This window comes from Callospermophilus lateralis, unplaced genomic scaffold (genome assembly GCF_048772815.1).
Source record: "Callospermophilus lateralis isolate mCalLat2 unplaced genomic scaffold, mCalLat2.hap1 Scaffold_43, whole genome shotgun sequence".
Classification (NCBI taxonomy): domain Eukaryota; kingdom Metazoa; phylum Chordata; class Mammalia; order Rodentia; family Sciuridae; genus Callospermophilus; species Callospermophilus lateralis.
In genome coordinates, this window is record NW_027514380.1 from 2,665,845 (window position 1) to 2,690,353 (window position 24,509).

The following is a 24,509-nucleotide window of genomic DNA, read 5'->3' on the forward strand; positions in this document are numbered from 1 at the left end:
ATGCTTTCAGTCAATCTATTATCCTCCATAATCTCTATAATTATCATTTACCAAAACAACAGAAAAATTTGTACATAAAATGGAGTCTTATTCTTGATCTTAATTTCAAGTCAAGAGCTGGTGTGGGGCTCTTTCTTCACTGACCTACCATAAAGAAAGCCTTTGCTGCATCCCAAAAAGTGAAAGAAAAAAAGTAAATAAAAAGTAAGTAAAAAATGAATTTTAACTCAAACGTATCTCATTCTTCAGAGGAATAGTTTTGTTTACTCCAGTTAATCTCATGAAATTGCTCAGATCTTATATACATTATGTTTTCCTTTGTATCGTAAGTTATATTTAATGGTCAGTGTGTGTTTGATTTTCAATCTTCCCTGTAGGTTTCTTAAAATTAAAGATGGTGTCTTATTTTGCTTCGATCTACAGTATCTGAAATACTTTGCAAATGTGCCTAAGAAATACTAGTTGTTTTCAAGACTAGTTTGAAGTTAAGGTCACACTTTGTTTGCCCTGACAGTGATTTATAATTTTCAAAAATAGCTTTTAAAACATTTACTTATTCTGTTGAAAAATAATTTTTATTCATTGTATAAAGTTTGAAAATATAAAAATTATAGAGGTGAAAATAAAAATCTCCAAAATTCAAACCACCCCCAAAATAATGACTATTTACATTTGGCACCTGCAGCCTTCATTCTACCAAATAATTTGCACTAAGCACACCTCCTGCATCTACACAGCCAGTGTGTAGTTAGTTACCTTTGGAGAAAAGACTACATAGTAGCCAGTGCCCTTGGCTCTGCAGGTCAGTTTGCACACGTCTGCTGGAAGGACGCCTGCATATTTGGGAACCCATTCTACGAATGTTTTGACTCCTTTTGCATCAGACTGATAGCCTTTTTTGGCCTCACATTGCGCATGATGAAAAGATTTACCTAGGAAACAAAACATGTTACTTTAACACTTGACCTGTTCTGAGCCTTACATATAATCTTGTGCATTTGAATAATTAATTTTAAGGAGATGATGCTAACTTTATCACAGAGCTTCTTTATGCATCCACGCTGAAAGATTTTATATCATTGTCTTCCACTTCTGTCTGCAGGATCATTATCTTCCAGTTCCCTGAATACACCAATTTGTTTATAAAAATAATTTAAAATCACTCACATATTTGTTATTGATTTGCATACTAGTGGAACTGTGCAGCCTAATATAAATGTTATTTCCCTAGCTTCTCCTATTTATTTCTCTTAGAGTTCAAACACTTGTGGCACAGGGTAGTTACTGACGCAGAGTAACATACCATTGGGTGGGCAGGGCATCACACTGCAGGAGCGGTAGATGGCTCTCTTCCCTGTGCAGTAGCGGCCACTGTTTCTGGGCGCAGGATTATTGCAGTGGCGATAGGCAAACTCTACTCCTCCCCCACATGAGCGAGACAACTGGCCCCAGGGTCTCCAGGACCCCCAGTTGCCATGGCTTGATGTCTGGAATAAAAAAGAGAAGCTTTTCTTTCTTTTCTTTTCTTCTCTTTCTTTTTTTTTTAACTCAGAAGGAAAACATTCAAAAGGTACCTTTAGAAATCACTTGCATATAATGAGACAGTGGAAACCTCATGACAGTTACATTTTCATCAGATTGAACATGATCGTGCTCTGGAATTGCAACACATTTCCAATTCCAAGCAATTCATCTTTCCCAGCCTTTACGGCCAGTGCCAGAGGATCTAATGCATCCTACTAAATACTAAGATACCACAAAGAACGTCTTCTGTTTTCTATGAGACATTTTAAATTATGCTTTCTGATATTGTACAACTCTGTCGGTAACCACTGGACCATGTTCTCTTTCTGTACACGCTGATCTCAGGTCTTTGATAAAGTGTACAATGTTGATAGCTTTGCAGGAGGCCCGGCATTGTTCAATTGTGATTGCAAGTCCCTGTCTTTCTCCGTCTTTAGCCCTGAAGCTCTAGGGTCCTTCTGATGATATCATGTATTCTGTCTGTGACAGACTCTGATCCATACATAAATGTATTTCAATGGCTTGGATGATTCCTAATTAGTTGTGACAGAAAGTGAAGGACACCTGCACCCTACATGCATGTACCCCATAGGGAAGGAAGAGCTCTGTACTGACAACCTAGGTCTAGTCCCCTGGAAACATTGTGGGATGAAGCTGAAAGATTCAGAAAGGAAACATATTTCCCACAATTTTGTCCAGGGAATGTGTGCAGAACTACCTCTGGCTGCCTGTGTTGGGGTATCTGACAGCATTAAAGACTAGGAACCCATTCTACAAATGTTTTCTATGTGACAGCCTGTAGAAACACAGGTGATAAATACAAAGCAGCATTCTTCTGGGACGTGGCAAAATCTTCCAAGTGAGAGAGAACACTCAGCATGATCTGGCCTTGAAGATTAAGGAGGCAATTTGTGACCTGAAGCTGGGACTGTGCATTTAGTGCAAACCTATTTCCCCAGAGCAGCCAGAGGTTACTGCAATCCCTAAAGTTAGATGAACTTGCTATCAACGGAAGCAAAATGACCATTTGGAGCTTGCCAAATACGTATAAGGACCATGGCATTGACTCTGCTACTATTTACTTACTAAATTTAAATAAATGTATCTGGAATCTTAGCAAGAGGAGTTTAAAAGTGAGCTTCCAAAAGATGAGTTCTGGGGCCCTACTTGGGGTCTCAATTAGACAGATTCTTGGTCATTTATTTACATGTGAAAGGCTATAATTCCTAAAGAAATACCTAATGTCAGATATTCTCCAGTGTTTGATTACTGACGGAAAAAATTGAAACTTATATAGATCAGAAAGGAAGAATCTTTTAACTAAGAAGCCCTCCATGACAGTACCCACACACATCCCATGCGAGGTCTCAGGGATTTGGGTGGCCATTTACTGAGTAGTATTTTTTCTTGGTTTTGTCCACACACTTGCCCTGCAGGCAGATTCTCCCCTTCCCACAGGGTGTCCCTTCCACAGCCAGCAGCTTCTTGGTCAGACACACCATCTGGCCCTGGCGCACCACGGCACACCACAGGCGGGCACAGAAGTCCATGCCAGGACACACTGAGTACTCGGGGCCGAATGTCAGGTTGCACTGCTGGGTGGCATCGTAGGTCTCTCCTGGGAGTTCCTCAGGGCCCTGGATTTGCTTGAGTGGTATGTCTAGCAAACAGTTACCTAAAAGAACAACGGAAATTGATCTCCGTAATAAGTTTAGGTTTCACATCGCTAAAAGGGGAGATCTAACAATTAAAGGCTCCAGATAAGGCCGAAGCACTGTGCACCCACAATCTCCATGGAAAAGGGACTCTGCAAGCGGCAAGGGTGGGACTCAGCAGTGCCCTCTATCACCCTTTGTGGGTGATGCTTGTAACGGAATGCCTGTAATGTAGGTGTGGCTGGCAGCATATAAGTACACAAAATTATTTGAAATAGTTTGAAAATATCCATTATGCTGAAACACCAAAACAAGAGAAAATTAGGAGGGACCTTGAGGAAATCTGATAGCATACTTAATAGCAACAATAAATCCTCTTCAACTTGGAGAAACAGAATTCACCCTTGGCATTCTATTTACATCCCATATCTACTTCTCACTTACCTTATCCCTATGTGTTTATCCCATGTCTCCTTTCCACTAGTTCCATAACAGTCAAGTTCGTACCTCATTTATTATAGCACTCACTGAACAAGCATTTGCTTAGTATCTAGAATGTTCTAGAAAGCATACTTAGTATCAAGAATATGGGAAAAAAATGACCCACATCTACCCCTTAAGTTCTCCCAATAAAATGAAAGAGATAGACTAAAAAAGTAGTGTTCCTTTCACACTGATGAAATTTGAGTGAAATTCTTTCAAGATTCATAGAATAAAGGAGTGATGAGAGAAGAAAAGAAACAATTTTTGACAATTTAGGACTAGGCCAGCCTTCTGACTCTTCTTTTTCTTTCCTTGGTATCTATTCTTTTGAGAACAGGTATCTGTTGGGTGTTTGGAGTATATCTGTCAAAACCAAATTAGTGTCTTACTGCAAATATTAAGGATCAGGGTGGCCACAGGCAAACAGGGGTGAGATGAGAGGTCTACAAAAGGTGGGACACAGATGAAGCAGATCCACAGGTGACACAGGGCTTTCTCCCCTGAAAATGCTTCCCTGAGAATCCCTGCCAAGTGAGCTTTACTCTATTTATCTTCTTTTGTCACATATGCATGCATATTGCCCATCTATTTCTATATTTTTGTTTACTTAATTTTAGATTTATACACTGATGATAAAGCTAATAAAAACAATAACAAACATTTGTTCCACACATTATCTACATGTAATAACTTATTTAATCCTCACAAGAACCGTATGAGGCAGTTTCATTTATTTTGCTCACTTTATAGACAAGAGAACTGAGGCATACCATAAGAGGCAGATAATTTACCACATGCCACAAAGCTTAAATTAGGGTCTTATGTCTAGAATCTGCCCTCCTCATTGCATGCCACTTCGTCTTCTGCAAGCATGGGGAGGGCTGTCTAATGTTGCTGCTGAAGGGCAGCTAGGCTAATGGGACAAACACCTGGTCTACCCTCTAAGGCTGGTGAAACACTAACAAGGTGAGTGCTGTTGGCCAAGGCAGTTAACTTCTCCATAATTCACTATAAAGAAATGTGTCTCTCCTCACTTTAACAGTCTAAAGGTAAAATTGGCAAACGAAGATACAAAGGTAGACCAGAAAAATAGGAAACGAAGATAGACAGTTCTCTGTCCAACGTATCTGCCAACCTTTTAGATGTATTATTCTTTTGATTCAACAAATTCAAATCCTTATTTTTTATTGAGAATAACCCCTCTTAAGTGTTCTGCAAATGTTTTTACAGTGACACTCAGGTTTCTTCAAAGTGAATACCTTAGAATTTGTCCATCTGTGATGGAGGCATTATATGAAAATGAATAAAGAGCGAAGTTCCCATTTAACTTCTGAGCCAGGGTGTTTGAAGAGGTAAAGCTTCTGAAGGGAACCCAGAAAAAGCATTAAAAGTAAGAGGCCTGCCAAAGAGAATGTGTGGGAAAAACATCAAGCTGAAAGGAAAACATCCACATCAAGTCAATAGGAAAGAATGACAGGAAAACCTCACTAAGCTCTGTTTACAGGACCAAGATGAGGCACTTCAGAACTCTGTGGAGATCGTTATCTTCATTGCTAGATGGAAAAAGCATGCTGTGGAAACCAGAATGGCTTAGCAGACTGCTGATGTTAGAAGACTGTCAATAAATCTGAATCAGCAAGAATGCTTTTCAATTCCTGAAAAGTGCTGTCTTAAGAAACTTTTAAAAAATTTTACTCAAAATCACAGGTCTTTGGACTGGGTAACTAAATATTATCTGGGAAGTCTTTACCAGGTGTGAATGCATGTGGCATGGGTCTACTTTACTTATCTGGAGGCAAAATGAGTCGCAAACTCACTATGGTTGCAAAGTCACTGACAGAGACTCTATCTCATCAGCTTACGATGAGTGAAGAGACGGATAGAGGGAAAACTATTTGAAATCAGCCAACAACAAGGAGATTTCAAGATGTGGGTTCTCTTCATGACAGAAATTATAAAATTTGAAAACCAAGAACATATTTGCTTTGCTATTAAGAAATAGGTATATCAGTTCTTTTTTTTTCCTTAGAGGTTGTGTGGAGATAACCTTTAAAAATAAAATGATTTCTTTTTATCAAGTGATCGACATAACTAACTTATTACCATCATGTTCTCAGTCTTAGAATATGTTACTGTACTATTTCTGCATACTCTGAGTCATACAGTCTATAGATGTCCTTTTTAAAAGTTGATGTGTGTCCTTCTGCAATAAAATAGTATGGACATCTCTACTAAATGGCAGACCCACTCCAGGGAACAAAAAATGTTTTTGGAAAACCAGATCTCTGAATCCTTTGCCAATTTTACAGCTTATCTGTTTATATAATTTAGCATAAGAGCTCAACATTCAGTTTTTAAGGTGGTATTAGTAAAATTCAAAGTCACTATGGTTGTACCTTGATAGACACAGAAAGAATGTGGTTGTTTCCATCTGGCCACTGAGGTCCACCAATGGGGTGGAAGATAGTCCTTTCCTCCAGGTGATCTCTGGTTTTACATACCTAACTTCTAGCACTATTCATCTTTCATATAAATGTTTCATGGAAATTATCAGATGAACGTTGCTGTTCTTTATATTTTCATTTTCCTTCTGTAATTCTAGCACTTCAGTTATTTCAATCTTTCCATCCTTTCAATACTCAGGCATAAAATTCAGAATTGACCCCCAAATAGCCATGGCATAGAAGAAATCATTGTCCCCACTGAAGCATCCAAAGAGGCCCAACAGGACTTCATATGCTGTCTCGTTGCTTCCTACTTCATCTCTCTGCCTTTGTGCTTCTTCTTTTGGGTCTTAACTGAAATGTCTGACATTAAAAGAGAAATGGGTGCATTTGCCTGCTATTCGATGAGTCATTTGGGAGATAGAGGCAGATAATAGAACAAGGGCATTGAGAAAAGAACAAAGGGCACTGACCTAAAGTAACTCTAAAGTCTGTTTGAGAAACTGTTAGAGGCATAAGGTGCACACTCAGCAGATGAAATGGCAAGGAAATAAGATTGAAAACTCCCCATCCTAAAAGGGGAAGCAAAGCTTTTGAAAAATATAGGTCACCATTGCCTTAGATGTCTTATTTGCATTTCCTTTAAAAGAACATTTATTGTGAAAATCAAGATACAACCATAGTGACTTTGAATTTTACTAATACCACCTTAAAAACTGAATGTTGAGCTCTTATGCTAAATTATATAATCAGATAAGCTGTAAAATTGGCAAAGGATTCAGAGATCTGGTTTTCCAAAACCATTTTTTCTAACTAAAGTTCAATGTTCAGTGAGGGACTGTAAACTTTGCTTTTGAAATAGGCTACATGTTAATATTTTAAGTATGTCTGCAGATTCTTCTTAGCAGCCTTTGTTGTGGGTGATCTTGAACTGTCCCTACCTGGGTGGTGGCCTTTCGCATCATCCGGCACTGTGGACTCAGAGATACAGCAAACACAGCTATCTTTTTTGGCCTCAAGGTTATTAAGTATTGGAGAGAGGAAATTCGATAACCTTCTTTCACTGCACAATTTCTCTGGCAGTGCTTACCTTTATTTTAGAAGAGCACACTCCCAGCCAGCTTGCCTAGAACTAATGGGTATAAACACTCAGGACTTCTGCAAGTCTCTTGGCCAGGCATAGAGGAGTCCCAGGGGACATGGCTACTCCTTTCTGAATTACAAATCTCCAGACACAGCTACTTTTGAGTGTGCACATTGGCTTCTCAACCATAAATTAATTGCTGCATATTTCTTGTTGGATCTAAATCAGGAAACACTCAGTGCTAATGAATTTAAGTTTGGCAGTGGTTGAGTGCTACAAATGTCCAGCCACTTATAGCTAATAATTTTAAAATAAATCAAGTCTTCGAATTTAGTTTCTTATGTCTCCAGCTCTTTTGGAGGTGGGAAGGGAAGGATAAGATATTATATAGGATGGATGTTCCAGATAAAGTAATCTTTAGATACTAAGATACCATCAAAAATTATGTACATTTTGGGTCTGGAGATGTGGCTCAGTGATAAAGTTTTAACCTCACATATATGAGGTCCTTGGTTCAATCCTCAGCAACACACATATAAACACACACAGACACAATTACACACATTTTGTATAACTGAGAATACTTACTTAAAAAAATAACAATTGCTTTTCAGTCTTTATACTAGTTTTACCATTTAGCCTTCCTCAATAACTGAAAAATCATTCTTTTTCTGAATTTATTGCATCATGCCAAAATATAGAGGTAACTTTAGGGATAATACTAATGTGATAGCACTTTTGACCATTTGTAAAATGGGATCAGACCACTGGACATTTTATGGTTTGGGGCTATATTTCACTGTTTTTGTTTCATCTTTATTGTTAAACAATGCCACTTCTTGCCCTCAGTTTACCTATCTGAAGTCTTCCCCATCCCCTACAACTATTTTATTGCTTAACATTGTTAATGTCCTAGAAAATTAGAGCAGAAAAATAGTAAAAGTGTAAAATATTAATAACAGGCATCTGACTGGAAGCCTGCATAGCTCTCTAGGAGTAAAGTGAAAGGTTTTGTGACAAGGATCCTAAAATCTTTTGATCCCTAGACAAAATATATGTTCATTTTTCTTCCTTTCTTGAGCTTCAACATTCTCCTTGGTTTGCTCCTAGGTTCCTTAGTTCAAATGTCAGAACCTCAATCATCTAGAAATTGAGTTTCCTAATTCCTGTGGCTGGTTTTGCACTTCAAATGATTTAAGTCAGTTTGGAGGGTCCCAATTAAAAAGTTAATTAAGCTAATTTGAATTCACAATTAAATAACAGTACTATAGTGTACGTGCTTCAATTCTGTGTATGCTATTTTTAGAAGAAATGAGACATAATTTAGCTTTGCCACTCTTCCACACTACTCTCTTTTATATTTCATTGTTCTGAAATTACTTTAATCATTATATGTGATTCATAAAATAGAATTCTTTGTTTTGGCTAGAATAAAACACTGCCTAACCAAACCAATGTATTCAAAAATAAGAGAATCTAAATTTGATGAAAAAAGTCAATACATAAACTGAGAATTTTCTGTTCAAAGAATTCTAATAACTAAATATGTTTATTTAATATACATCTGGAAAATTCAGAAATTTTAATCAGTGCAATTGAAAAAGATCTATGTCTACTAAAATTATGTTTTTGTTTTCTATCATGATTCTTTTTGAACAGAAACAGAGATTAAAAAAATGTAAATTTGTTGTACAACTGTTAAAATTCAGAGTATAAACTTCTTTAAATACAGAAATAATGTTAAAAGTTGAAGACAGTGCTGAAAGCCTATTTACTGCACAGAAAATAAGATCATGATTTTCAGAATATGAAATACACAAATCATTCCAAAATTATGGCATTAAGGAACAAAATTCTGCACAGCATTGTAATTAGTTGACCTAATAGTTGTTCAGGAAAAAAAAAATGGTCCCATTTTAGCCATAAGTATTTGCTACCTTAGCAACTAAATCCATTCATTTAATGAGTCAAGGTTTAGCTCAATCTTTTGGAATGTACAAAGTGTGATTTTGAAATTAGATATTAATGTTATTTCATTCTCAGGAAAAAATAAAACAGCAAAAGTAATATTAGGGGTGAAGTGTTAAGGTTCCACTGAAGACAGACTTTATCAGATATTGACTTGATATATGTAGATAAAAGAATTAGGTAAACATTTATTTTAGGACTTTATCATCATCTAACCATCATTGTTAATGAATAAAACATAAATGCTCATTTTATTATTAGTCTAAAGGAAAAGCCTAATATATTGCTTTCTAGTCTATTCTGAAGTTTTTCAGTTATCAGGCTGACCTTTCACTAACAAACAACATTTATTTTGTATTGAGAGGAATATTACACCAAGCTGGACTCAGGTTAGTTTTAGGGATAGATAATGTAAACAGCAGCAAGTAGCAAAAGGCTTTAGAGTTCATCAATGATGTAACAAGAAGGAATAAATGAGCAAATTCTGGCTACATAATATCAAAGAACTGTGTGGCTGAAGTTCTTTCTGTCTGAAATGACTTTTATTATCCTCATTTTGACACTGTGTGGCCAAAGTTCAAGATGCCTAACACTCTTAAGAAATTACAAATATAATAAGTTATAAACTTTGTGGATTTGGGAAAGGCCATCATCACAGATGCTGAACCATACACCATAAGGTAACTTAATGAAAAATTATTATGGTATTTGATTTAAGCACCAATTTTAGAAAAAGATGAATTTTAAAAGAGCAAAAATGAAGAATATGTTCTTTTTAGTAGATGATGTGAAGTGAATTATATGATATCTGAAGATCTCTCCTCGATGCTCATATGTCCACCCTCCTAATTTCCTATTATTTTTAAGTAATAAAGGATGTGAGAAAATTTGCAACAGCTTGTTTCAGAGATTACTTCGGGGCTAGGATTTATTATTTCTAAAAATTATAACTTCCTCTATTTCTATAAAATTTACAGCTCTAATCCTAGTCTTAAAGATTTAATAAAGTGTACTATGTTCTTGAACTGTCTCTAAAGGATAAAGTCAAAGACTTTCTTTGAAGTTCTTAAAGTGCTTTCCCATCATTTAGATTTCTTTTCTGTTTCTGTTTTGCAGTTTTTATTCTGCTTTCAGGGGAATCTGCTGTCAGAATGAAATCAAATTCTTCCAGTCAATGAAAATCTAGAGCGAAAGCTTCCTTTGCGGGTTTTATGTTGCCATGAAGAAAATCCGGTAGAACTGTCACCTACACCTAAACCACACCCCTGTAATAGGCATGTAACAAATAATTCTGAGAGTTGTATTAATAGCAGGCAAACCAAGATGTCTGCCAAAGTTCTCACAGGAAGCCAGTGGTGAGAGAGGGAATAAAAGCCAGGCTTTCAGGGCACCCGCTAGGCATTCTGTGTGGTCTCCCACACGGTTTCTCTTTTGAACTTTACAATTCAAAAGCAAAAATACCATAGCTATAAAGCCACCAGGGATGCTGGCATTACACACCAACAGACAATCAATTTCCTTGCTCCTATTTTGACACTGTTTAAACAACCAAAATGAACATTATGGGAAAGCAATAAAGTAAAGTGCCTAAGAATCCCAGCTTTCTTCCATTGAGCCTCTGTTGTCCTGAAGGATACATACCATGGCCGTCATCCAGGAATTCTGTGATGGTGGCTGAGGTACATTTGGACCAGGGCTTGGATGCATCAATGCTGGTTAGGATGGAAGACATTAAGCGTTTATCTTCTGTGGAACCAAAGTTCTCTTCACAGAATTTGGAATCGTCATGGGAGAGGCCAAGTAGATGTCCTAAGGGAGAGAACAGAGAAGGCACAAATGTGGGAGCGAATAAAGGAAGTGCCAATGACGAGTGGTTTTGCATTTCTATTTTTTCCTGACAAATATGCTGACACTTGATTTTTTTGTTCCCCAATTATAAATGAGTTCATTTTAATTTCTTTCTCACCCAAAGACTGCACTCTAGAGAAATAAAAGCTGCGTATAGTTAGTGGAACCATTAGTTGGGGTGAACATTTGGAAGAAAACTGAAAAATTTGAGAATGGATAGTCCCATAATTCATCTGGCTCACATATGCTCAAAGACACATAGAAACAAAGCCTTATTTAGAATCTAGAATTTGCGAGGCAACTGTGGGATTATGTCATAACCCTCACCACATATTATTTTGATTGTCCAATTTTCTGCCTTCTCTGATCAACCCTAAGCCCCATGAGATCAAAGTGCATCTGTCCCCAATTCTCTGTTGAAACCTTTGCATTTAACTTAATGCCATGCAAGTTGCAAACACTTGATAGAGGGTTCTTGAATGTCAGAGATTTATTTTCTTGGTCAAGTACTTAAGTATTTATGTGAGATGTACTAGAGAGGCAAAGACAGAGAGGGAAAATGAGTAGCTTTTAGGTTCCATGCAAATGTAAGCTTACTTTATGTCTTCATTTCTTTTTGTTATTTAGGGAGCTGTGACTGATTACTAGTCTCACAAATAAATAGCTTATTTTGAAAGTATATTCATCTCCATAAAGAAATGTTGGAAAGATCAAGATGCCCTTGATGGAGTGTTCGAGACTGCAAAGCAAATAGATACTGGGATGTGATTGATCAGCCAGGTGGTACTTGTTCTTAAATCTCCCAACCAGGCTCTCTGTATCCCAGCCCACACTATTGCCATTCTGTTAGTCAGATACCATTACACACAGTACATCACCACATTCCTATAATCTGAGTAAATTGCTTTTTATTACATAATACCAATTTTCAAGCAGTTTAAGGATAAATTGACATTCCCCAATATATCTAAAAGGCTACTTTAAAAAAACTCAGGTAAGCAGTTCGAGAAGTTTGCAGAAACTCTAAAAAGTAGACAACAAATTACCCTATCAGTGTTTTTAGCAAAGCTTTGTAGAATCATATAAAATCCACTGAAAAGCATGCAGAATATAATAGAGCAAATTGATTCCTTCATTTTCCTTTGGTTCCTGAGTGCCAAGTACAGAAACTTGGGCCATTCTATCAGGAGTCCAGCATACACAGTCAAATTCAACAGAGAGGAAATCTTTCATGTTGCATTCCGACTACTTTTGGCCAACTTGTTAAATCACTGACACCTCATAATAAAATTGTTCACTGAGCAGCTGACTGCTGTTGTGGCTGAAATTAAGTGACTAGGGCTCGGTGACCTTCCAAGTCACCACATATTTATGCTATTTATTTGGTAATTGACTTCAACAGTATTTATGAGGCTAGCAAGTTCTCTCTGGAAAACGCTCCCACTGTTATGCTCAGTTTGTTTGGACAGAAGCATGAATGTGCATCAGACATTATAAAGTATGTCCTGGATAACGTGCAAAGGCAGATTAGGAGGGACCTTCTAATTTTTGAGTAGTGTGTTAAGATTTTTAGGATCACAGACCACGGAAAAACAGAATCTTCCTTAAAATTACTGGAAGTCATTTTGTTAAACAAACACTCACTGAGAATCCATTGCACAGATCCTGAACTTTTTCAAGGTAGAAGCCTTATCAGCTTGCACTGTGGGAGTTGTGTGGAAAAATTTTATATTTAAGTTTTTGATCTGGTACATAAGAGAAAAAAGGAAAAGTGGCCCAAAGTAACCTCTGTAATATGATATATATTTGAATCCAGATTTTCTATTTTGAAAAATGTGATTTTTGCATTCTATTTCATAAGATATTCATATGCATTAAATGGAGTAACAGCCTTTTCCTTCAAATTGATATAAATAGCACTTTCCATATGCAGTTTTATTACTGTATCAAGGGATTTTCACTTCATTTGGAGGCTAGATTTTAGATTTCTGATTTAAAATACAGGCTGTATGGCCAACATCAAATTCACTTTGAGGGGCTGGGAAAGTACCTTGTTTTTTCTTTCATATAGAGGGGCAAGGCATATAAATGTAAAACATTTTAACTATTTCAGCAAGGCATCTTACTTTTAAGATGGCATAATTTAATGGATCATTTGACATGCTATGTGGCATCATATTGTGATATTTTCTTTTTGCTACTCAAATTTACTAGTTAATCCATGGAATCTTTTTATTTATTAATTTTTAATGCATCATAGTTATACATAAGAATGGAGTTCATTCTGTCATATTCATGAATGCATATAATATAGTTTTCTCCATTTCAATTCCCAGTACCTCAATTGCCACTGAAGTTACATCTAATTAATTGTACCACAGAAGATTGCCATGCTGATCATGAACAAATCTTAGCTCCACCTCCTCTAAAGCTGAAAAGAGATGTGAATTTTCTAAGATCCCCAGAGTCAGGCAGAAATGGATTGGACTGCCTGGGGTTTAATTGAAAGAGCAAATGAGCCTTCTGCTCTCCAAGGGGTAAGCCCATGAGCTGGCTGGGAGAAGCAGACTCTCTCTAGAGCAGGGAGAGTTACAGGCAATGGGATGAACCTGTGAGCACCCCTGAAACAGGCAGTGAGTTCCAGAGTGGCTGGAACCAGGTCACAGTGAGAGACCATGTGACTTCCCCTCAGGAGCTGGATGGAAATTGAAAAGGAAGATCAATGTGAGGAATGCTTGGATGCTCTTCAGGAAAGATGTGACACACATACTAAAGGATGTGAACAGCAAAAGGAGTAGAGTTTTAAAAATATGAGTGCTCAATCAGTTTTGCTAAGATGTCTAATGTCAGTCTTAAATTTTCCAATATCCTTGAACCCTGAAATGACAAGGTCATATACCAGCATGAAGATACTTTAAAAGGAAGCTTACATGAGAGCTCACACTATGACCCTGATGCTTACTAACACAGGAAATCTGGACTCTAGGAAATTAAAATATAACATCACAGCTGACAACTGTGTATTTCAAACAGTTGCAAAGGTGAATCAAAATTTAGACTTATCATCCAGGATGGACTTAAGCTTCTCAGACATCTACCTTTTCAGGGAGAAATTTGCTCATAAATCATTTACGGGAATGTTCAGAATGAATGGTGTGGACTGGAGATGAAGGATTTCTGAAACAGGCAGGCCTCAGCAGCATCACCCACAGATCAGACTTAGACATTCATGCCCAGAAGCTGAAACAGCTCCTGGAGCATCTGAAGAAGTGTTGGAGAAAGCGTTTACAACACTAAAGGAGTTTGTTGTTTTCATTACGTTGTATTTCACAATGAGCTTTTAGAGAAATACACAGCAGCAAGGTTGGTGGAAGGGACATAGGAATGGAATCAAGAAACACAAAGAAAGGCAATTCATGCCCTTGAAGAGATGAAGTTATTTCCTTCTCCAGAGTCACAAAGTAGGAACAGAAGAGTGGGGAAAATTGGGAGCTAAAAAAGATCTTTGAGAAAGCTCCTTCAGTAAAACAGGGAGTGAAAACTAGTGAGAGAAAAGGTGGAGGCAGACTTAGGGGCAGCCATTCACTGTTGGGGCTTCAGCTAAATATCACAAAGTCTTGTTTGGGGGAAGAAACAGTATTTGTATTTACAGCCATTTGTAACTAGCAGACATGCAAAACACCGAAAAGAAATTTGCTTGGGCAATTCTGTTTACAATGCTATCTTTTATAGAGAATCCTTATTTTTGATGTAATTGTAAACTTCTCACCTGAAATTCTGAGGTAATGAAAGGCTAAACAGTCTAATATAGTGTATTCACTTGATAATAGTCTCAAAATAAATTGTGGAGCGGGTGACAGATCGAAGCCAGAGTGAAATTTCCAGAATCATGCAACTATCTAATCCATGAGTATTTTCTGAGAGACTCAAGAGACGTGTTGGGGGAAAATGTGAGGTGTTCCCACAGTTCAAAATAAATTTTGATGTTTGAAGTCACCAGCAAAAGTCAAGGTATAATTTGTTAGGAAATATCCATCTCTTCTTAATACATACAAAAGCCATGCTAATAAGTACCCACCCCACAAAATAAGATCAAGAAAGAGTTTTTTTTTCTCCTGAATTATACTAATGAAATTAGTTTAATGATGCATTATGTCAAAGCAAAGCCCCTAGTAACAATTCTCAGTTATATTGTTCTTGCAGAAATAGCAAACAATTGGTCATTTGAATATTCTTCCAGTGTGACAATCTTCTTTTTAAATTGGTACATAGGTTATGTTTTGTTAAATAAATTTCATCTTTGAATTCCCAAGAGAGATTTAAAGAACATTGAGTCTCTTTAATCAATGAATTCACTGTTGGAAAATCAGTGATAACAAGCGGAGGAGTCAGGACACATTAAGGGAAACTGGTAGGCAGGCTTCCTAGTCAACTCAGTTATTGCTGTACAGTTATGGCTGACTTACACTATTAACCTCAGGAAGGAAACTGCTTGTTTTTCTGAACGTTGGTCTGCGAATTAAACTAAATTTCAAACTCCTGTCTCCTGACCCTAAACTGACCAATGGTCAAGGGGACACAGCACCACATCCTATAAAAAGTTACCAGAAGCTCTGTAATGTGTTTACTTGGGAAAGAAGTGCTCAGATGAAGCATCTGTTTCTTAAGGAGGTCATGTTTTTATTTTACCTAATTTTCCAGCTGGGATTATGGAGGTACAAGAAGGTTTAGCCAGGGATTAAAATGTGAGTCAATAGTTCAAACAGGATCGGAATCTAGAACTGAAGAAAGCATCCATGAGCTCTAACAATTGGATGATCCCTGTTTAAACACAGATCCTTATATAGAAGTGATGAAATTCTCAAATGACCATTTGAAAAATTAAATATAAAAGGTAAACATGATATCAGTTACACAATTTGGTTGGAAGAAAATAATCCCCTCCACTATATACCTAACTGTGTCAATGTCCTTTTGAATTAAATTTGAGATTATTTCCTTTAAACTAAATACTATTTAAAAAAACATTCATTTTAGGATAGTATAAAAATTTGGGGCTCTGGAGCCAGGGGAGTTGAGTTTGAATCTTACCCTAGCAGTAATAGTTCTTAGGCTTAGCTTTAGAAAATTCTCTGTGTGTCAGTTTCTTCCTCACTTGAGTGAAATGTAACTACTTCCCCGAGCATTTTGTAAAGATTAAGTAGCATAAAAGATGTAAACTGTTTAGAACAGGTGCTTGATATATACCAAGGGACCAGCTGACTTTACTGTCCTCATTGATCATTGTGCTCTCACTGTGGGTATATGCTAGTCTTTGGTGATTTTAATATTGCTAAACACCTTGATTTGGGAGGGGAAGAGAAATATTCCTAGTTACTAGAGGAGAAACCAATTACACAGTAAGTGCAATTTTCCATTTTCTGCCAACTTCAACTTGATTTCCACACATGCAGCAGAAAATCAAGAGGCCTCCCCTAGAGAAACACGAATCGGGATTTGATGTTTTAAAAACTTAACAAGCACTAAATCACTCAATACTGTTAGACATATAGCAAAGACCTATTCCTACCTTTCATCTGAGGCCAAAAAAGACAGTGTGGCACTGCTCCAAGCTGGATAGAAAAAAAAAAAATGTTCCGTTCACATTGATTAAAGTGATGGGTTTTGGGGTTAAATAGCAAGTTAAATCCCAGCTTCCTTCTCACCTCACATCTCACAGCCAGTTTGGACATCTGATGCTGTGCACTTAGCTTTGGTCTATGGTGTGTCAAGGGCTTCCACAGCTTTTCAAAACATGGCCTTGTTTAATCTAATCATCGATGGGAGTAGTCACAGGCTGATCAGCACAACCAGAGAACACCCTCTAACCGCAGCAAAACACAGGCAACCATGCTGTTGTGTCTCGGCTATTTCCCAAGTCTTCACTGAATATTTGCTCTTGACTTTTTAAAATTGCCTGGCTTTATCTTAGGAAGCACATTGGAGTCTTTCATGGTGCAGAGATTCACTTAACACATTTTATAATTAATACTATGAAGCAAACCTGTGGCATGTTTGCAAATTATGGATTTCATTAATCTAAATAAAATCAGATTGTTCTCCCTAGTGTATTAGAAGCTGGCTTGACATCAATAAAACTATTGTTTTTAACAACCATGTGTGTGCAGCACGTGAAATCTTTATTATTACAAGTCTATAATAAAAGTTTGACAAGTTAAAAATATAAATTCAAATTGTAAACTTATATCAACTTGAAAACTTTCTGCAGTTCACATTTGGATTGTAAAATGGCTGTAAACACATTCCTACCTCCACGCAAGGCGCATGGATGGAGACTGTGTTTTTGATGGTTGGAAGTAACGTTTTGAAATATTCTAAGAAGTTAAGGCAATTTATGTATTACTGCCAGTGCCAATAACCTGTTAAGGTCTGTAAACAATTCAGATTGGCACCTGTTATTTTGCCAGAGAAATGTTAGAGTCTGTAAACAAGTCTGGATGGCGCCTGGCAAAATGCCAGAGGGAGTGGTTTGTGAAGTAACAAAAGCAAGCTATTAAGTGTGGAGATTCCTTATTGGTTGACTGCTGTATCTATTTTATGCTAATTAGATAAGCTGTGTAAAATGTATAAATATCGCTCAGATCCTACAATAAATGGCTTCCATTTCTGCTGCATCAACGTACACAAGTTATTCGTCCCGCCCCGGGCAATAACCTACTACTCAATAGTTATTTTCCAGAAGCCTGGTCTTGGTAGATTATGCACCTCCAAAATTCAGCTGCTTTCTTGTCATTTTTTTTTTGACCCAGCCATTGCCCCATTTGACCCAGCCATTGCTCTTCTTGGACTATTCCCTGAAGACCTTAAAAGAGCGTACTACAGAGATACTGCACATCGATGTTCGTAGCAGCACAATTCACAATTGCTAGACTGTGGAACCAATCCAGATGCCCTTCAATAGATGAATGGATAAAAAAAAAATGTGGCATTTATACACCATGGAGTATTACGCAGCACTAAAACATGACAAAATCATGGAATTTGCAGGGAAATGGATGGCACTAGAACAGATTATGCTTAGAGAAGCTAGCCAATCCCTAAAAAACAAATACTAAATGTCTTCTTTGATATAATGAGAGCAACTAAGAACAGAGCAGGGAGAAAGAGTAGGAAGAAAAGATTAACATTAATCAGAGACATGAGGTGGGAGGGAAAGGGAGAGAAAAGGGAAATTGCATGGAAATGGAGGGAGACCCTCAATGTTATACAAAATTACATATAAGAGGTTGTGAGGGGAAGGGGAAAATAAACAAGGAGGGAAATGAATTACAGTAGATGGGGTAGAGAGAGAAGATGGGAGGGGAGGGGAGGGGAGGGAGAATAGTAGAGGATAGGAAAGGTAGCAGAATACAACAGTTACTAATAGGGCATTATGTAAAAATGTGGATGTGTAACTGATGTGATTCTCCAATCTGTATTTGGGGTAAAAATGGGAGTTCATAATCCACTTGAATCTAATGTATGAAATATGATATGTCAAGAGCTTTGTAATATTTTGAACAACCAATAAAAAAATAAAAATAAAAAAATAAAAAAAAGAATTGAAAGAGAAAATTCTGTATACAACCATTTTATAAATCAATTATGAATAAGAATATTTTTAGACCTTCAAATTTTATTTCCCAGGTACTTTTTTTCCTCAGAAAGCTATTTTAAAAGCTTGTGAATATATAAACCAAGAAAGAGGGAAATACTAGTTTTAGGAACAAGATATCTAGCCCCTCCCCCCCAAAAAAACAATTAGCAAAGGGGATGAGGATGTGGCTCAATGGCTCAAGTGGTAGTGCGCTCACCTGGCATGTGCGGGGCACTGGGTTTGATCCTCAGCACCACATAAAAATAAAATAAAGATGTTGTGTCCACTAAAAACTAAAAAATAAATATTAAAAAATTCTCTCTCTCTTTAAAAAAAAGAATTAGCAGTAAAAAAATAATCCAATTAATATGTAGTACACGAAATCTTTTCACAATTGTTTATTCCATCCATGGCATTCTAACTTTAAGCAATTTACAAAAATTTCATTTTTTCCTCTATCTTATGAGTCTCAAGGTAATTTTTTTTCCTTGTAGAGAGGGAAGAATAAAAAAAGGAAATTTAGATTCACTTATTCATGCAAAAAATAAATCTGATCTTAAATTTGAAACCACTATGTAGAAAAAGAGGAAGCAGTTGGACTCTCCCATGAGAACTTTTAAGCCAGTTAATGGAAGTGTTATTCTTAATCAGACATATCATTTTACTGCTTATAGAAAAAAGACAGTAGAAAAATTATGGGAAGAGCCTGAAAATCTTCTCCCAGCTTGTGTTTTGAGTTCTGTAACACACATTTATACTATCTGTTTGCATGAAGCAAACTGCACAGTTTGGAATGAGGCTTACGTATATTCAAAACACTGGGAAACTGAGGTTTCCAAATGTCATTTTTGTCACTATACATAGCCCATCTACACAGCTTCTAAATCTGGAAAGCAACAAACATGTAATAAAAGGAAAGAAGGGAAATCCCATGGAAAGAATACAGCAGAATTTGAATCCAGGGCACGGTGAGTTTAAGTTGTGCTGAAGACTTGAAGCAAAGATCCAAAAATAAAAGCACTGGAAACAGATCAGTGAGCTGTATTATTAAGATCCAGGAACTGTAGGGATAATACTCTTAATAATACACAGAAGTTTAGGTATATTTTGTGTATTTTCTAAAAATTTTATGGCTGATACTTTATAACATATGTTCATAATACTTAGGCAAAAAGCAAAATTAAATATAAAGCAATTAGAAAATAAAGCAAATGAAAGCCAGATTTTTTTATGAAAAGGAAATTAAATCCATATTTCTAGACATTTTATGTCTCAAATTAGGGCATTCATAATCCAAAAAGGGAAATTAAGCAGGCACTATTTGATTGGAGAATGATTTACAGAGAGTTTTAAAGAGGTAAACAAAGGTGATCCAACCAAGAAGTTAAAGGGGACCAAAGGATGTGATCATACATCAAAGATTGAGGTTTGATTTTGCATATGAAAGTCTACATTTTTCTATAACTATGTCCAATAATCCTGTGTCATTAAGATAGGTTCTCATTGCATATGTGTATATAGTTTTAATATAACATTTATTCTTATCATATCTGACTTTCTTTCTACCACTCAGACTGTGCGCATGCTGGTGTAACCAAGGCACTGGCTGAGGAATTCAGGAAGACTGGAGAAGGTGACACTGCCAGGCTCCTCATTCCAGCCTAACTGGCTTTGGAGTCAAAGCAGTCCTGAAGAAGCTGCGTTGACAGCCAGGGCATTTCTCCTACAGAAGACCTCCCAGATGCTGCCATCTTGGGAAAGCAGATCACTACAGAGAGCAGAAGAGAGAAGAAACAGTCCTTCCCTGGAATGCCTGATCTCTCCAGTGAAGTGCAGGATCTGCAGCTCTGGGTCCTGTAGGTGGATGACACCAAAACCCAGCGTGGCTGCCCATTCCCTATCATTTCTCTATCCTGCTGAGACACATCAGGCTGTTGAGGGATTTAGATGCTTTCATATGGGACTTCTCTCACTTTGTATAGTGGTGATTAACAATGGTGTACTTTTAAATTCTCCTCCATTTAATTACAATCCTTTGGAAGACTTGAATGAATTCTTCTTCATTCCCATTACAGAATCTGGGTGTTGCCTTGAGCAGCTCCCTTGCTACATTCTCCTGCTTACTCATGTACATACATCGATAATGGAATAAATACTGATTAATGGTCTATATCCGAATGTGTTGTTATTAGTTAGTTTCATAGGCATAAGTGAGAGACAAGTGAAGACAAGCCCCTTACCCTGAAGATCAAATGGCTTATGTTTTAAAATCACCATCAGGCCTATGAGCTCCTCCAGTGCAACATGCCCAAATCACTTTCATTACACGGAGAACATTCAGACAGCACTTGGCACTCCAATTCAGATCTGGCTCCTGAGGCCAAGGATGCTCAAGGAATGTGGATTGAACACTCATCCGTGATATTGTTGTACAGTTATTTATATCAAAGCTTTATGTTTGTGTTTTGTTGTTGTAGTTGAGATCATAAGAGTGTCAGGAGTGCTAGAAACATTACTGTCATGATTATTCCATAAGAGGTGAAACATAACTACTTAATTCTATTTAAGTGCTATAATATTGGGACTTATGAGATTATACCTTTACTTAGAGGTTACTTTGACTCCTCAAAGAAATATAACAGCTAGATATTCTCTGCCTGCCAAGATTGTGAAATAGAAGTTTTAATTTCCATTTAAAATTTATGGTTTTAGCTTTAAAGAAACTAAATCTGTTTTAAAAAACACAGAAAAAAATTAAAGCTACAATAATGATCAAACCATATTTTGTCCCACCAAAACAATGATGCTAAAAGGTGATACATAAATTAAGAAAATAAATGAATTCTTAACTAAAAGGCACAAGAGAAGTACATGTGGATATAAATATCCATGAAATAATTCCATGAAATGGACATTATTATCTCATATTATTTCACATATAAAAATTAAAGCTTTGAGAAAGTTAAAATAATTGGACCCATGTGATCTAGGTAGAAGGTACTTTAGCAAGAAGTGAACCCAGAGTGTCTAATTCAAACACCTAGTCCAAAGTATTAAGCCAATTTCACAAACATATAGTAGTGTAGGTCAATGATTAGAAAGCACGTATTCCTTATGGCACATATATATTTTAACAGTTAACTGAGTCCTAAATTTAGAGTTGTAGGGTTTGGATGTTTCTTAAAACAAACAAATTGGGGAAGTGACATCTTAAAGCAAACCCTGTTGAGTTTGGTTTCCCTTGTCTATGCTATTAAGAAGGACACAGGAATATCTTCCACAAGCTACTGGTTACCTTTGATGGGAGTCTGCTATTCTCACTCACAATAGAGCCAAAACATGTTAAATCTCTGTGCAAACTGATTAGCCCTGGATGAGTCAGTTCTGTGCTGAATGACTTCCAAAAGGGACATCTCCGCATTCCATAGGCGACTGTGACACATTTCATCTAGGAGTCACTTAGCAAAGCTTAAAAGGACAGGAAGAAGATAGTAGCAGTAGCAAGTTTCTCTATAATGTTTAAGTGACACTGTCAGAAGAGAACATATACCGTGTTGCTGACTTTGTCTTCCTTCTCACATATTAGTTAACCCTAGAAGTGCAAATATAAACAAATTTAATCCCCAATGGGTACATCTGAACCAGAAGAAATCTGGAATTAATTGCCAAATATTTCGGTTCCTGTTGCAGCTGCTACAAGTGTTTGACTTGGCGAGGGAGGAGAAAAGGCACTGCATACCAATTTTGTGAGCCACGGTGAAAGCTGCATGGAGGCCGTCATCTTCAATCACAGCGCAGCTGCGCTCCGGAGAACATATGGTCCCCACGTCTGCCATTCCCAGGGTGTCACATGAATGATGCCCACATAAATCCTGCCCAGGAGAAAGAAAGAAATCATTACAATCAATTTACATCCAGAGAGAGCCACCATGTCCAGCCACTTGCTCACCCCAAATGGCAAGGCTGGGATATGTTTATGGTATCACCTGCTCAGCTCTTGGAAAGGTTCCAAAGACAAACTCACTCTTCTGAGCTACTTTGGGACCAGAAGCCCAGAAGGATAAAGGCACTCAAGTACATTTAAAAAACATGTCTTAGGATTGTACCTTGTCCATTACAATCACAGCTGTAGTTTAAAAAGTCATAATGCACATATGATATGTCAACAATGGCTTTTCCATACCTTTGTCCATAGGAAAGCCCTAATATTCTGCCCCCCAAACATGCTAAATTTATCAGAAGACTGTCCTTTTCTTTCTGTCATAGGGGAAAACTACATCCACACATTCATGACAAGATAAATTTTTCAGTAACTTGAAAGGGAAATTCCAAACTGAGTTGTAATTCCATGCATGGGTTTCTTCTTCAGAAATATATGCACTCTCACTTATAGCATTTAAATGTATCTCAACCTGACCAATTCTCAGAAAATATGTACAATGCAGGTGTATTATTTACACGTATGGGATGGATATGGGTATGTGGATTTTTTTTTTGTGAGATATTAAATAGCTTTTAAGAGATTCAAAAGGGGAAATGATATCACACTTCACTAATAGTTTGGCTGAAAGGAACCTCAAGAAGATATTGAAAAATATGAAGATTTGGGTATTGAACCCAAGGGCACTTTACCACTGAGCTACATCTCCAGCCCTTTTTATTTTTTTATTTTAAGACAGGGTGTTGTTAAATTCTTTCCTTTTTTAAAATTTTAAGTCAGGGTCTTGCTTAATTGTTTAGGGTCTTTCTAAGTTATTGAGGCTGGCTATGAACTTGTGATCCTCCTTAGTCTCCTGAGCCACTGTGATTATAGCAGCGTATCACTGTGCCTGGCTCAGCCATAATTTTTGTGTAAAAGATTTGTAAACATAAGCTTTTTCTTTAAATGTTACTCAAAAAATTAACAGACATTAAATTGCCTATTATTACCTATTATTTTCAATAAAATTTAAAGAATAGTGTGTACATTTATATCCCCTAAAATAAGATAGTATTTCTAGTAAGCCATATGTTAATAACTGCAAGGAAAGTATTTTTTAAAATGTTTATTAATATGCAAAGTTGAGTAAAAAGTACTATTTCAATATATCGGTCATTTTTGCTTTCTCCTAATTGCCATAACTAGGAACTCAGTCGATTTTTGGTTAATTGAGTTTATTGGTGACATAGGGTCAGACTCAACGTGACTTTCACACACCTTTTCTATGCTGCCTGTTAGTAGGACCTCCCTACCCATGAGCAACACAGATGGCTGTTATTATCATGCAACAAGTGCCACCTACCCAGGCCAACATAATCTTCTAATTCTTCCCAATTTGGCTGCCTAAAAATTCAACCAAAGTGAAGATACATCCTATTTTATTCCCTTTAGTGTGTTTTCAAGTCATTATTGTATCTGTACATTGTGAGTTCACAGCTGTGATGGATTACACTGTGGCCACTATATTAGCTTAGCAGCAGACATTGGCAATCTCAGCCAAGTGGCTTTGGTGAATCAAGGCACCAAACCCACAACACCCTCCAGAGTTTTCTGTGTATCCTCATATGTCATCCCATGGGATCCCAAATTACAGCTGCTGAGAACAAATTAGTAGTTTTTAAAATTGAAATTGGAATATGCTTTTGCATAATAATCAGTCTTTGAGATAATAATACAGCAAAATAGATTTTTTAAAAAAATCCTCAGCCTCCCCAATCATTTTAGTAGTTCTAGGACCAAATCTCAGGTCATCATTTAAGAGAGCTACTAGATACTTGTAGGTTATTTCTGCATGACTGTAAGTTTTTGTATGAAGATTTATACTTTTCTTCATAATTTAGGCTTCATAATCATCAACTAATAAAATGCAAGAAATAAATTTTCCCTT

At 36.8% G+C, this 24,509-nt stretch overlaps 1 protein-coding gene across 1 annotated transcript in view; it reads right to left on the minus strand.

Annotated features, from left to right (window-relative positions):
* Positions 1–729: 729 nt before the first annotated feature.
* Positions 730–24,509, minus strand: part of LOC143389051 (A disintegrin and metalloproteinase with thrombospondin motifs 5-like) — a 34,573-nt gene continuing 10,793 nt past the window's right edge. Inside the window, exons 4-8 of the mRNA XM_076842380.1 lie at positions 22,382–22,514; positions 10,800–10,967; positions 2,916–3,199; positions 1,304–1,487; positions 730–932 (exon numbers count right to left, since the gene is read on the minus strand). Of these exons, the coding sequence (XP_076698495.1) occupies positions 730–932; positions 1,304–1,487; positions 2,916–3,199; positions 10,800–10,967; positions 22,382–22,514 (972 nt within the window). The remainder of the gene's footprint in view (positions 933–1,303; positions 1,488–2,915; positions 3,200–10,799; positions 10,968–22,381; positions 22,515–24,509) is intronic.